Source organism: Hemibagrus wyckioides, linkage group LG06 (genome assembly GCF_019097595.1).
Source record: "Hemibagrus wyckioides isolate EC202008001 linkage group LG06, SWU_Hwy_1.0, whole genome shotgun sequence".
NCBI classification, from domain to species: domain Eukaryota; kingdom Metazoa; phylum Chordata; class Actinopteri; order Siluriformes; family Bagridae; genus Hemibagrus; species Hemibagrus wyckioides.
In genome coordinates this window covers 41,499,423-41,515,380 of record NC_080715.1, presented here as the reverse complement: position 1 = coordinate 41,515,380, position 15,958 = coordinate 41,499,423, and the positions used below count along the sequence as shown (strand labels likewise).

Here is a 15,958-nt window from a genome sequence, read left to right as displayed (position 1 = left end):
GTGCTGACCCTTTTGAAAAAATCATTCAGTTCATTAGCTCTGTCTATCATGTCCCCCTGTTGACGATCCTTTATGTTGTAGCCTGTGATCTGCTTTATGCCCATCCACACACGTCCTTGATGTAGGCATAATAGCTATGCATACCACATTTACACATTGAAAGATGGCTGTTACTAGCCCCATTAAAGTTTCCCCCATTGCTCCCCCATAGTTTCCCCCATTGCTCTGTGCTCTTGGTGTACTGTAGGTGGCCAGCTTACAAGCAATGGCAATCAATATTAATGTTGGAACTGAGAGTTGGTGGTAACCATGGGCTTTGTTGCATAAGGGCAGTAACTCTGAGCCATATCAGATGAACAACTGCTCCATTCTGACATCCTCATCTGATATTTCATACAATAGCAATTATTTGTGAAAATGAAATGATGTTAGATGGCTAATTTTAATTAATTGTCTAAATATTCTCTCCATTTACAAAGACTTGAGGACATGTGGCATGGAAAAGTTTGCAATATACACAAAATTATGTAAAGAATGGCTCAAGTGCAGATTCTTGTGTGATACACCAAAACATATGCAACAGCTGTTTTTTGCTGTAAGTATGACTTCATCATGCAAAAGGCCAATTGCATGGAAACTGACAGGAGACGGCAAACTTTGTTTCAGTAAACAAAGGAAGGAAAAATCCTTTACTTTCTTTGGTTTGACTTTGTGATTCCAGTTTGTGAAACCTAGAATTCTTCACTGACAGTGATACTCCCCTCTTTGCCCTTTCCTACAGACACACCCATGAAGCTACTAGGCATATTATTTACATTACATTTACATTATTGGCATTTGGCAGACGCCCTTATCCAGAGCAACTTGCGGAAGTGCTTTCAGAGAAAACAAAAGTGCAGTGCAGTGATCTCTTGTTACGTGTGCAACTCTGTTATTGTGTGAGTTCAAGAAAATGGCTGAGGCCAGTATTTCAGTAGATCAAGATCAGTTCATCTGTCCAGTGTGTCTGGATCTCCTGAAGGATCCGGTGACTACCCCCTGTGGTCACAGTTTCTGTAAGGTGTGTATTAATGGCTGCTGGGATCAGGAAGATCAGAAGGGTGTCTACAGCTGTCCTCAGTGCAGAGACACTTTCACTCCAAGGCCTGTTCTACGCAGAAACAACATGCTGGCTGAAGTGGTGGAGAAACTGAAGAAGAAGACTGAAGTCCAAGCTGCTTCTCCTGCTCACTGTTACACTGGACCTGGAGATGTGGAGTGTGATTTCTGCACCGGGAGAAAACACAAAGCCATCAAGTCCTGTCTGATGTGTCTGGCCTCCTTTTGTGAAACTCATCTGAAACCTCACTATGAAGTTCCTGGATTGAAAAAACACACATTAGTTGCAGCTTTTGGAAATCTTCAAGAGAAGATCTGCCGTAGGCATGATGAAGTGTTGAAGGTCTACTGTCGTACTGACCAAAGCTTCATCTGTTATCTGTGCATGACGGATGAACACAAAAGCCACGACACCGTCTCAGTTAAAGCTTACAGAACTGAAAAAGAGGTGAGAAATGCCAGTCAAATCTAATTTCAGGTAGTTATATTTCTAATCTAAAGTGGGTGAAGGTTTACAATCCATGCAGGAGCCACACCTTTTTCCATTTCTTTAATCATTCGGTCTCTGTCTTTAAGCAATTTTAATCAGTTTTAACTCCTGATTGGTTGAAATCAGATTAGCACAGTCAGTGAACATTTCTTTTCATTAATTTATCATAAATTTACAAACTTAGTTCACAGTGTGAATGAACAGGAATCTATATAGACAGGCAAATATGGGTAGTTATGTTTTAAAATGACAAAGTATCATTAAGGTATTGGGGTTTGGATTAAACCTAAGATTTCACTTTATTACTAATAAAAAAGTATAAAGGAATAAGGTATTGTTGCGCTTATGATGTAACCCAGTGGTTCCCAATCCTAGTCCGGGAATACTAAAATATATTTCAGTGTTTAATCGATCTTTAAAACAACCAACATCCAGTCTTTTACACCTTAATAAGCTGCTCTGTAGAACCCAAGTGAACTGTAACCCTTTATCTGCTGTTAACGTTCACCCACTGAACACAATGAAATGTTTTTTATGTGATCTCAGAGTGAGTTAATGGAGGAGCAGATGAAATCCCAGCAGAGAATCCAGGCGAAGCAGAAGAAGGTGCAGGAGCTGAAACAGGCTGTGAACACTATAAAGGTGAGCAGTGAGCAGAGACAGAGCTTGGGGTGTTTACTAGACACTCCTTTTCATTCGTACTGTACTTGGTCTCTTGCAACAAGAGTCTATTGCAACACAGGACAAATTTGTTTCTGGATTCCAACTAGAAAGATTACACTGAGATATCAGATTGCACAGAAGAATGGCTTCTGGGTATCATGTTGCATAGTCCACCAAAATAAATACAAAGCAATGCCCTTGTGCAGTCTGTTCTAATAGCATGATGAGGTCCATGCCAATTCTTTGAAAGGCAACCTTGCTTAGTGGTAATGGGTGCAATGGAACTTTTAGGATGGCTGCCACCACCTGTGACCATCACCTCAAATGCTCAGCACCATGGAAGCAGGCCATTGAACAGTTAAGTGTTTTGTCTTGCCCTAAGTGCCCAGTCATTGGATTATGATGAGCCTGGAATAACAATTCTGGGCAGCTTTTTTGATTCTCTTTGCCTGAGTGTCCTGCATCACTCAGTGTCTTTATTAATTGAAAAGTATGGTTTGGAGAGCAAAACATCTGGCTGTAATCACTGACAATAAATTACATTTCACTTGGTCAAAGGCATACAGGAGAGTTTTGTCAAGTGACTAGTCCAAAGGGAAATCCCTTGAGATCCCGGAGAGACAGGTGGACAGAGCCCTCTCTACTTTCCATGTCTGTCTGGTGCAGCACTGACATTGATGGCCCCGGCAACATCTCCCCAGCCAACACTGCACACATCCCACACTGAGCAGCTTTTTTCTTGCAGGACCCATCCACATACATTCCCTTTAATAATTATGAAAATGCGAGCCAATTTGTTCTCAAAATTAGTGGATGGGTGAGGTAACCGTTGCCTTGATACTATGCTTGTGACTTCTGAGTTGAATAGTGTTGGCTACTAGTCAAGTCGAGCCAAAAAGCTTTTATTATCATTTTAACCATATCTAGCTGACGCAGTACACAGTGAAATGAAAGAGCGTTTCTCCAGGATCATGGTGCTACATTAAACAACACAGAGCTAAGGACTATGCTAAGGAAGTTGACCTAGCCACATGCTAAGGAAGTTGACCTAGCCAAAAACTTGATCTGAGCGAGCCGCCGATATCTGGACCTGACGGCGACTCAAAGTCGTGCAGTGTGAAAGGAGTTCTGACTAAAAAAATACATCAGCGATTACCTACAGCCAATGAGAGAGCCAGATACAGGGCAGTGGGCAGTTCGGGAAGGAGTTATAGCCTACAGTCAGCAAGTATGGCTTTGGTTGGAGCACAATATAATAGTTTAATAGAGTTTATAGGTTTTTATCAGGAAAAATGTCTTAAATATAGTTATACAGTATCTAAAGTATATAAATATAGTTATATCAGAATAAATAAGCTTTACAATTACATTAAACAGAAAGAAAGCAGAAATATTTGCTTGAACAGCCGCATCAGCAGCAGCGCATTGCAAAATTATTCATTTGTTTAATTCTGCAGAACGCACCATCCTTGTTCCTCGCACTGACCATTTGGATGGCGAACTTTTTGCAGGGTAACATTCCCTGTCTTGTGCAAGAACTCTGATCTCATGTGTGATCTTGCGTTATTTCCTTATTATTTATCACGTACGTTCGGTTGTGAAAGACAGTTTGTGGATCAGACAGAGTTGTCGGCGATTCTTCCTATTGTGAAGTCATGCAGTGTGAAAACTCCTGTCGCCAATCCATTGAGCAATGTGAACACAGCAGAGACTGAATGCTACCCCAGATAGTCGTGCAGTGTGAAAGCAACAGTGATCTGATGACTTTGAAAATCATGCAGTGTGAACTCGGCATAAGGGGTATTTGTGAATATCCTTGAGCACAAACCTCACTGTTCCCCTATGTACTGTTCCCAAAGTCTCACACTGAACCAAGTATTAGTGAATTGAGGTCTGATTACATACTGGTATGTACCACCTTGGACACTCAGTGCTCTATCAGGTGCTGTCTGTGGAGCCTCAAAGATCCAAATCTGTGCCAGCATCTCCATCATGTGGCACTGATCCTCGGCACAGACCTCTTTTCTACCTTTGTGATGCCAGAATCATACGCATGTCAGGGCATTAGTCTCTGAGAAGTTGGTCATCATTTCCTGGGAACAGGGCCTTGGGAAGTTAAAATGGGGAGGGAGAAGAGGGAAAAAGAGAGCAAGAGAGAGAGGAGGACTCATCTGCCCCCAGATACTTTGACAAGTGGTCCTCCTCCAGCTGTATTTGGTTGCAGCTCAATAGACCAGGTGTGTGGACTCCTTGTCATTGTTCTAGGTTTTTAGCAACAGTGGGAACAACTGAGAAGGGTGGTGAAAGAGAAAATGGAAGGCAGACTTAGAAACTCTAAACGCACTATATTAATGGTTTTGCTTTTCAGCAGTTTATTTAATTGCCCAATATCAGTACAACAGCGGAAAAGTCATTATTAGAATTAGTTTTAACCAATTCGTGTTCTATTCACAAAATGATGCCCAACCATGCCACCACTTCCACAGAACTCTTCTAACAATGTGAACAATGATTCATTTAAAGACCCAGTAACAGAGGGAATGATAGATGAGGTTTAAATCTTGTGTGTGTGTGTGTGTGTCCTAACAGATTAGTTCACAGATAGCAGTTGAGGAAAATGAGATAATCTTTACTGAGATGATCAGCTCCATGGAGAAAAAGCGCTCGGAGGTGACGGAGCTGATCAGAGCTCAGGAGAAGGCTGAACTGAGTCGAGCTGAACGACTCCTGGAGCAACTGGAGCAGGAGATTGCTGATCTTCAGAGGAGAGTCACTGAGCTGGAGCAGCTTTCACACATACATGATCACATCCAGTTTCTCCAGGAAATGAAGGTACACTACATCTACTTTTGCAGGCAAAAGATACAGGTTATGGGTTTTATAGGAAGCTTAATGGAATTCTCAAATGTTTCCACTTTAAATGTAATCTAATAGGAAGCAACCGTCAAAGCAGTTGTAACTTTTATTTGTGCTCCTTATCTTATGTCTAACTGCTCTTTGCAGAATTTAGTCTCTGGTCATCGCTGTCCCACAATTATTCGACCAGATTTTCAATATTTGACTGATCTCTGTGAGGACTCATCCAGCATCACTGTCAATCAACATCTCTTCTTTGACAGAGTGAGGAAATCTCTCTCTGATCTGAAAAAGAGACTTGAGGAGGAATTCATCAAAATCCCTGAACATGGTAAGAGGAGCTGTTCCTGCTGATCTCTCTGATCTACACCCATTTCTAATCCACACATATGTGATTTGTTTAATTTTTTGGGTTTTAACATCAGAACATTTTGTTTCTGTCTCCACAGCTGAAGAAGTTCAGATTTTACTCTCAGAGCCAAAGAGCAGAGAAGAGTTTCTGAAATGTACGTCTACAACACACACACACACACTGTACATCAATATGTCCAGTGATTTCTAACATGTTCACATTTTTCATGTGTTTAGATTTCTGTGATCTGACTCTGGATCCCAACACAGTAAATTATAACCTCATTCTGTCTGAGAAGAACAGAGCGGTGAAGAGCAGTAAGAGAAAGCAGCGATACTCTGATCATCCAGAGAGATTTGACTCCTGGTGGCAGGTGTTGAGTAAGGAGAGTGTGTGTGGACGCTGTTACTGGGAGGTGGAGTGGAGCAGTGAGGGATTTGTGTACATATCAGTCTCATATAAAGACATCAGCAGGAAAGGACGGGGGAATGAGTGTTGGTTTGGAGGCAACAATCAGTCCTGGAGTCTGCGATGTTCTTCTTCTTCTCTCATTTTCTGGCACAACAACATTCAGACTGATCTCAGAGTTCCATCATCCTCCAGAATAGGAGTGTATGTGGATCACAGTGCAGGAACTCTGTCCTTCTACAGCGTCTCTGACACCATGAAGCTCCTCCACAGAGTCCACACCACATTCACTCGGCCTCTATATGCAGGGTTTTGGCTCTCATGGGATATTTGTTCGAAATCAGGATCATCTGTGAGGTTGTGCACTCCAAAAAAGTAATGGGTTTGTGGTGTTTCATTAATCTGTCGATAAATAAACTCCATGTATTTTTCCTCACTGATTCTCAATTGTGGAAAAAATATTAACATTAAATGATTAAAAACAATGAAGATTAAAACACTGAATTTAGTCTCATTATATATCATCAGTTAGGCATATGAAGGAAATTATATTGGAAGATCTGAATGTATAGCCAGTAATATATATATATATATTATATATATATAATTTTTTACAGATTTCTAACATCGGTGTAGCAGAATGTCTAAACTTTGCATTAGACATTTTTTTTATTTAATCTTTTATTTCATTTTTCATTCTTTCATTGGGGTTCTTAAAATATAATAGTTTGTGATATGGTAATAATACTTTAGCTAGAAATTTACAGATTTTATTCAACTTTTAAAATGTGTATATATAGCTCAGAAATATTAAATTATTAATAATCTCTTTCGGTGTTAAGAGATATATAGGTTGTTTTCAAGGAAAGATCTTATGGTGGCAGTTAGCTTTTTCCCCCAACATATAATAAGTACATTTGTACACAGTACACATTCTGAGAACTTGGTTACCTGCTGTAATTAATGAACACGGAACCCAGAATAAAACTTTCCAGGATCCTTCAGGCTCATTCCTGTGTTTTCATGTCTGTTCTTTTTTTAATTCTTCAGGGCATTGCCTCTCCATGAATACACTCGCAAGAGCAAACTTTACACAAACCTAAAGATATTTATGAATATGAAGATGATGTCTGTCTTTTATAATAATTTGATGAAGGAACCATAGTGTCCTGCTATGGCCACCATGGGGCACTGAAACAGTGTCATATTTTGAAATGGTCACTGTGCCAAATATGGGTTTGTCTAGCATGGACAACCGGTGTAAATTGAGAACTTGGGAAAACACACACAAACTGGGGACCACAATCGCTAGCTATGTCCTCGGGAGCCCAAAGTAACAAACACGTGGTTAAACAATAGCTCAACTGTTGCAAACACTGACAGAAGGCTAGGGAGATGGATGAAGTTTATGGACTTAGGGAAATCTATAACATTAAACATAGTGTTGCTACCTTAGGAGTGGATCAGTAAGGAACTGAATAGCAAAGTGGGACCAAGGATTTTGGGGTGTGGGCAGGGGGAGTAGCTTCCCAGCTCTTTAGGGACCATGGCTTTGGCACAGGCTGTGCTGAAGATTACCACACAGTGAAAGTAATTGAACATGCAAGGCCACCAGTATTAAGCCTGTAGAACGTGGTGGGTTCTCCACAGGGCTGGGTGGCCAGTGATGACTGAGGTGCGGATCCAGAAGATGAGAATGGTCCACAACTGGCTGTGAACAAAATGCTTGTGGGGAGGACAGGAGGAAGGCACTAAGTGTCTGGGGTGTGTGCTATGTCGTGGTCAAGATGCCACTGGATGGCCCCTACAAGACTAGCATTTCACTGAATGGATACAAAAGAAAATGGATCAACAAGCCTGTCTCAGGTTCAGGCATTTGGCAACTCTCAGGTACTCAAGGTTTTTGTTGTCAGGAATGTTGTCATTCCTCCCACAACATTTTGACCACCAGTAGCTCTCAGGTTGCTGACATCGTAGTTGTGCTCAGCCTGAGACAGTTCCTTAAAAAGAAGGCAACTGAATGCAGACTGGGCTGTTCTCCAAAATGCTGGGAGAGGACGGCCCCCTACACATCCACCTTCATGATGAAGGGCTTGGATCTGCCTGGGTTCTTAAGTATGGGAGCTAAGCCTTCTAAAGCTGGGCAGTGGCTTAGTCAGCTGCTTGCTCCAGGTGAGAAGTTTTGGGCAGTTGTGCACAAAAATGTGATGGAAAGTGCAGTGATCATGAGGGCCCGGATGAAGCTCAGTGTGATCATGTTGGAGTCTTCCAACCAGTAAGAGGAGGGGTTGAGTGCACCTGGTGATGATGGCACCACTACTGGAAACCCTGTCAATTGCCTGGATACAAAGCAACTGAAGTGATGTGGGTGTTTAAGGATGCTTCGCAACCTATTCATTGATAAAGCTGCCCACTCCCCCAGGATGATTGGTGCTGTGAATGCAATGATGGTGCCTGAGTGTCATATTACCAACAGTAAGTTAAATGCTGTGACAATGACTGAGATGGACTCAACATTTCAGAGCCATTTTCCTCTCAGTCTGTGGAAGCAGTCATTTGCAAAGGATGTAATCAGGGAGGATGACTAAGTTGATCAGAGAGTCCAGTGTGGTATTATGGTATTCTATGGTATTAAAGGTATACAAAGTAAAAAAGGGTAATTGTGCACAATACAAAGTCTTGGTAATGTCGGGAACAAAACAGTGAGTGGAAACAGGTGTGTGTGATCCGAATGAAGGTGATTGCGTGGCCATGTTTGCAGGCCACAGTACATGTTGAAGGATGGACTGAATGACCTAACAATAACAAAACTGTGCAAAAAACAAGGCTGTCAGTTCACCTGATCCTGGTGTTGTAAGGAAAGTAACATCACAGAAACAGCATTTGATTAATGTAAACTTTTACTTTACAACATGTTGTTCTTTGAAATCTCTATAAATACTGCGCTAGTCAAAACGCAATAGTTTTTTATCATCATTACTTCTATTACAGTCATGTGTACTGCATGCTCCTCCTCCTTCTCTCTCTCTAGTTCTTACCTCTCACTCATTCACTCAAACACACACACACACACACACAGAAGCAGGAAACCACTTCTCATTTCAAAGAAAACAAAACACAGAGTTTCTCTCTCTAGCACTCTGTTACTGTGTAAGTTAAGGAAAATGGCAGAAGCCAGTATTTCAGTAGATCAGGATCAGTTCAGCTGTCCAGTGTGTCTGGATCTCCTGAAGGATCCAGCGACTATCCCCTGTGGTCACAGTTTCTGTACGGATTGTATTAATGGCTGCTGGGATCAGGAGGATCAGAAGGGCGTCTACAGCTGTCCTCAGTGCAGAGACACTTTCACTCCAAGGCCTGTTCTACGCAGAAACAACATGCTGGCTGAAGTGGTGGAGAAACTGAAGAAGAAGACTGAAGTCCAAGCTGCTTCTCCTGCTCACTGTTACTCTGGACCTGGAGATGTGGAGTGTGATTTCTGCCCCGGGAGAAAACACAAAGCCGTCAAGTCCTGTCTGGTGTGTGTGGCTTCTCTTTGTGAAACTCATCTGAAACCTCATCTTGAAATTCCTGCTTTGAAAAAACACAAGTTAGTCGAAGCTTCTGGAAATCTACAAGAGAAGATCTGCTCTGAACATGATGAAGTGCTGGAGATGATGGATGAACACAAAAGCCATGACACCAGCTCAGTTAACGTTTACAGAACTGAGAAAGAGGTGAGACATACATGTCTAATTTATTTGAAGTGATTTGATACAATTTACATTTTTATTCTAAAGTGACTGAAGGTTTTCACTCTAAGCGGGAGCCACACCTTAGCTGACTCTTTTAATGGTGTGGCCACTTCCTGATTTGTTGAAACCAGGTCAGAGCAGTGAACATTTCATCTGAACATCATTTTACAGCTTAACAATGTGGAATCATTAACACACTTAGCTAACGCACCTAACGTCTGATCTCTGACAGGAACCACTGGTCCATGAAAACAGGCCATATGTGTAGCAATGTAATAAATTTCAAAATGATCTGTTTGCTTTAGAATGAAATAGTAAGCTTTAAGTGTAAAACAAATGACACACTTCAGAATTATTTTGTAGACAACGTGTTCAGTTTCCAGTGACCATCATCAAGATTAAAGCATTATTATAATCTGACAACAGAGCCAGACAAATGATAATATGTATAAAAAATAAATTGTTACTGTTGTATGGGATGGAACCCAGTGGTTCCCAAACCTACTCCTGGAATAATAAAATAATAAATAAAATAAAAATATGAAATTTAAAACACCTTTAATGTGATGTAACTCAGTGGTTCCCGATGAACTTTGGAATACCCAACATCCAGTTTTATACACTTTAATAAAGTGATGTTACTGTTCACCCACTGAGATCATAAACTCATAATGGATAAACAGTGAGATGTATTTTATTTGTCCTCAGAGTGAGTTAAAGGAGGAGCAGATGAAATTCCAGCAGAGAATCCAGGAGAAGCAGAAGAAGGTGCAGGAGCTGAAACAGGCTGTGAACACTATAAAGGTGAGCAGTGAGCAGAGACAGAGCTGCTCCTAGAAACACACACAACATGGACAACCAGTCATTTAGAGTCCCAGTAAGAGAGGGAATGATAGATGAGATTTAAATCTTCTGTGTGTGTGTGTGTGTCCTAACAGTTTGGTGCACAGAAAGCAGTTGAGGAAAATGAGATAATCTTTACTGAGATGATCAGCTCCATGGAGAAAAAGCGCTCGGAGGTGACGGAGCTGATCAGAGCTCAGGAGAAGGCTGAACTGAGTCGAGCTGAACGACTCCTGGAGCAACTGGAGCAGGAGATTGCTGATCTTCAGAGGAGAGTCACTGAGATGGAGCAGCTTTCACACACACATGATCACATCCACTTCCTCCAGGAAATAAAGGTACACTACATTTACATTTCCAGGTGAAATGCACAGGTTATGGGTTACCTACTAGATGAATATTGGCCCTTTGATTTCTAAAATGTTTCCACTTTTCTGATATGGAAATAATCTGTTGTAAGATTCTACCTAAAAATGTTAGTCATTTTAACTTTAATTTGTTCTTAAGTTTATGTCTAATTGCTGTATGCAGGCTTTAGTCTCTGGTCATCGCTCTCTGCAAAACGAGACATCAAATTTTCAGTCTGATCTCTCTGAGGACGTTTTCAGCATCACTGTCAATCAGTATCTAGTATTTGATGGCGTGAGGAAATCTCTCTCTGATCTGAAAAAGTTACTCGAGGACATCTTCCAGGAGGAATTGATCAAAATCCCTGAACATGGTAAGAGGAGCTGTTCCTGCTGGAGTGAGTAAGTCTTTACTCTTTCAGTGATAGAGCTGAGACACTCTGCACTCAGGAGCTCACACACTGCTGATTCACTTGATTTTAAGGGTTTTAACATCAAACACTTTTATTTCTGTCTTTATAGTTAAAGAAGATCAGATTTTACTCTCAGAGCCAAAGAGCAGAGAAGAGTTTCTGAAATGTACGTCTACAACACACACACACACACACACACACACACTACATATAACTATATCCTGTGATTAATATCTAACATGTTCACATTTTTCATGTGTTTAGATTTCTGTGATCTGACTCTGGATCCCAACACAGTAAATTATAACCTCATTCTGTCTGAGAAGAACAGAGTGGTGACGTGCAGTGAAAGAAAGCAGCGATACTCTGATCATCCAGAGAGATTTGACTCCTGGGAACAGGTCTTGAGTAAGGAGAGTGTGTGTGGACGCTGTTACTGGGAGGTGGAGTGGAGCAGTGAGAGATGTGTGTACATATCAGTCTCATATAAAGACATCAGAAGGAAAGGATGGGGGATCAAGTGTGGGTTTGGACGCAACAATAAGTCCTGGAGTCTGGACTGTTCATCTTATTCTCCCACATTCCATCACAACAACATTAAGACTAACCTCAGAGTTCCATCACCCTCCAGAATAGGAGTTTATGTGGATCACAGTGCAGGACTTCTGTCCTTCTACAGCGTCTCTGACACCATGAAGCTCCTCCACAGAGTCCACACCACATTCACTCGGCCTCTATACGCTGGGTTTAGGCCATACTGGGATTTTCGGTGGAAATCAGCACCAACTGTGAGGTTGTGTGATCCAGAAAAGTAATGGGTTTGTGGCGTTTTCTGGTCAGTAATTTGTTGCTAACTAATCCCATTGATCCTGAAGTGAAAAAAATGTTAACCTTAAATCAACAAAACACTGAACTTTACAGTGCTAAATAATTTTTGTAGGGGGCTCAAATAAACTTAAAATCAAACTGTTAGTAATGCAGGACTGTAAATAGCCATTTATCAGGTGATTATTAATCATTACTGCTAAGATATAATGTGAGTTTATTATCAGTAATGAAGTAATGAAGTTAATCATTAAAAAAATACACTGGAAAGTTGCCTAATCACAGGCCGGTGGCACTATTTGACTTTTTGGCTTGCAATTTTCTCAGTGAGCTTCTGGTTAAAGTCAGTCATCTCAGTCACCAGTCTCTTTTCCATTGACAGCATGGCCAATGCATTCAGCCTCTCCGGGGTCGTGCTTCAAGTAACATGCCTTTCAAAACTTTACGGAGCTTCATACACACACACACACACACACACACACAAATGAGCGAAATATGGTTTTGATTTTTTTTATTTGAAATAAATGATAATATTACTAACAGTGAAACAATATGACTAAATGATATTATTGTGTTTTTAAAATATTTAATTATTGTTAATGTGTTAAAGTAGCATTCTTCTCCTGCTAACTTTAAGGGGGCGGCACCCCAGCGCCCCCTATTGACCGTCATCACTGTCAGGAGTCTACAGAAATATTCTGTGTGACAAATTAAAGAAATACTTCCAGCTTAATCAGGAGGAACTTCATCATGCAGCAAGACAGATGATATGTAAATATCAGGAAATAAAAGCTGAAGTTCTGAAGCTCTTTTGATCCTAAATGCCGTCAGTGTAGAGCAGAAATAAAACATTCTGCCTTGCTGTTTCAGGACTTTGATGCATGCAATTTTACATCAATAAAAGTTTTTTATGGTTGTGTTATGCCCTACTTAAAAAAAAAAATATGTACCATTCTATGAAAACTGTGAGTGTGTGAAAATGTTCAGTATTTCAGTAGATCATTCACACCACAAGGGCCATACCACAAGATGCACAACTCTCATCAGCAGTAAGAATCAAGAGACCATGATCCACAAAAGCTGATGAACCTCAGATGGAAAGGGGGAAAAAAAGAGAAAGAAAGGATCTGCCCATCATCCAAAACAAACAAGCTCTTTTGTGAAACATGGTGATGGTAGTTTTGTGGTTGAGCTTGCATGGCTGCTTCCAGAACATTCTCACCAATGACGGCGCTCATAATGGTAGCAGCAGAGTGAATTCAGGAGTCTACAGAAATATCCTGTGTGACAATTTAGAGAAATACATCCAGATTAATTGGGAGGAATGTCATCATGCAGCAATGACAATGATCCAAAAACTGGTCACTGGTTTTATCCTGGCCAAGTCATTCAGTAGACTTTAACCAACACCAGAAACAGACCAATCTGCCTTACTTGGGCTTCAAGATCACCAGGTTGCTCCAATCACTCTGGGGCACCAAGATTACCCCATGAGCCCTTAGTTCCTACCAAAACACCTATTTTTTGTGTTCAGAAATCTGGTACGGGCCGTTACACACAACCGCACCTGGCAGAGTCTCAATGTGAAGTCCCTGAGACAAGGTAGAGGCAAAAACACGTCGTAAATTCTGAGCTCACAGTCGACTTCTCTGACTCCCTGTGTACCCCATCAGGTCAAAAACATAATAAATTTGATTTTTGTTGGTAGGTGATCCCTGCTCCCAGTTTTTTCTTAATGACATCAAATATGGCATGGGGCTTGATAACTTACAAAAAATCGAGTGGGGGAAAAAACCCTGTGGAGGATTGCGAATTGATTAAATCTGCAATATTGAATATTGCTGAAAATGCCCAGATGACATATAAAATTATAAAATTATAACCCGAAATGAGCAGGGGATTATGATAAGCTGCAATGAACAAGAGTTCCTTGTGTTATCCTGTCCTTATAACTGCACCATCTCTTTGTGAGTTAAGTGCTTATCCTTAAAAATTGAAAAGTAAACTGGTGGTTTAGTGTAAAATTAGACTGAATTTGCTGACCATCAGTTACTCCAACTTGGCTGAAAGTTTGCATCAGGGTCTCTCTTAAGAGGATGGATGGGGAACACATGGTGTTGGGATTGGTGGAAGGTGTCAAGGGACCTTATTATCATGACCAGTTATGACTAGTTATAAGGTTTCCATGGTGGCATCTAAGTCTTCCTCAATCCAGAGTACCTCTACCTTTACCTTTACTGTAAAAAAACAGTGTAAAGGTATGGAGACTCAGGAGACAGGCAGAATTATTACTTGAGCCACGGGCTCTCTTTTAACAAGGCCAGGCTGAAACGCTCCAATTTCATAGGTTTCACTCTGTCAGATGCCCATGCCATCCAGGGCATCACAAAACTGTTTTTCTTCAAGTATGACTTCATCATGCAAAATGCCAACTGGATGGAAACTGACAGGAGACAGCAAAGTTTGTTTCAATAACATGAGGCAGGAAAAAAAGCTTTTATTTACCGTGGATTCAACTTTGTGATTCCAGTCTGTGAAACCTAGCATTCTTCACTGCCAGTGAAACTCACCTTTTTTCACTTTCATATATACAGTTGTGCTCATAAGTTTACATACCCTGGCAGAATTTATGATTTCTTGGGTATTTTTCAGAGAATATAAATGATAACACAAAAACCTTTCTTTCACTCATGGTTAGTGTTTGGCTGAAGCCATTTATTGTCAAACAACTGTGTTTACTCTTTTTAAATCATAATGACAACAGAACCTACCCAAATGACCCTGATCAAAAGTTTACATACCCTGGTGATTTTGGCCTGCATGCCCACAAGTTGACACAAACGGGTTTGAATGGCTATTAAAGATAACCATCCTCACCTGTGATCTGTTTGCTTGTAATTAGTGTGTGTGTATTAAAGGTCAGTGACTTTCTGGACTCCTGACAGACCCTTGCATCTTTCATCCAGTGCTGCACTGACGTTTCTGGATTCTGAGTCATGGGGAAAGCAAAAGAATTGTCAAAGGATCTGCGGGAAATGGTAGTTGAACTGTATAAAACAGGAAAGGGATATAAAAAGATATCCAAGGAATTGAGAATGCCAATCAGCAGTGTTCAAACTCTAATAAAGAAGTGGAAAATGAGGGGTTTTGTTGAAACCAAACCACGGTCAGGTAGACCAACTAAAATTCCAGCCACAACTGCCAGGAAAATTGTTCGGGATGCAAAGAAAAACCCACAAATAACTTCAGGTGAAATCCAGGACTCTCTGAAAACATGTGGTGTGGCTGTTTCAAGATGCACAATAAGGAGGCACTTGAAGAAAGATGGGCTGCATGGTCGAGTTGCCAGAAGAAAGCCATTACTACGCAAATGCCACAAAGTATCCCGCTTAGAATACACCAAACAGCACAGAGACAAGCCTCACACCTCAAAACGAAACTCTCTTAGTAAATGCGATGCTGTAAGTTTAAGAAAATGGCTGAGGCCAGTATTTTAGTAGATCTGAATCAGTTCATCTGTCCAATGTCTCTGAGTCTCCTAAAGGATCCAGTGACTGATTGGTTGGAATCAGATCACTGCACTCACTGGACATTTCTTTTTATTAATTTGTCATAAATTTACAAATTTATTCCACAGTGTTTAACAGGAACCACTGGTCCATGAAGACAGGCCTGTACACACTGTTATGATATGAATTCCAAAATAAGCTGATAGCTTTATATTTAAAAGATTAGCATGTAGGTGTAAAATAAATTCCTCAGTGCAGAATTAATCTGTAAACAATATTTAAAATGTCTGTAAAAGTGTCACTGAGTGAGGTTTGGATTAAACCTAAGGTTTTGCTGTATTAATGATGAAAACATAAAGGAATAAATAATTTTTGCTGTTATGATGTAACCCAATGGTCCCTAATCCTTATCTTGGAATA

At 40.7% G+C, this 15,958-nt stretch overlaps 1 protein-coding gene across 1 annotated transcript; it reads left to right on the top strand.

Moving 5' to 3' along the window:
* The first annotated feature begins 894 nt into the window (after positions 1–894).
* Positions 895–12,493, top strand: LOC131353870 (E3 ubiquitin/ISG15 ligase TRIM25-like). The gene is made up of 12 exons (XM_058390943.1): positions 895–1,546; positions 2,135–2,230; positions 4,841–5,083; positions 5,255–5,438; positions 5,557–5,624; positions 7,781–8,142; positions 8,941–9,583; positions 10,310–10,405; positions 10,540–10,782; positions 10,976–11,177; positions 11,323–11,370; positions 11,469–12,493. Exons 1-12 carry the CDS (start codon positions 953–955, stop codon positions 12,017–12,019), a joined length of 3,330 nt encoding a protein of 1,109 aa, XP_058246926.1. The 5' UTR covers positions 895–952; the 3' UTR covers positions 12,020–12,493.
* Positions 12,494–15,958: the final 3,465 nt, after the last annotated feature.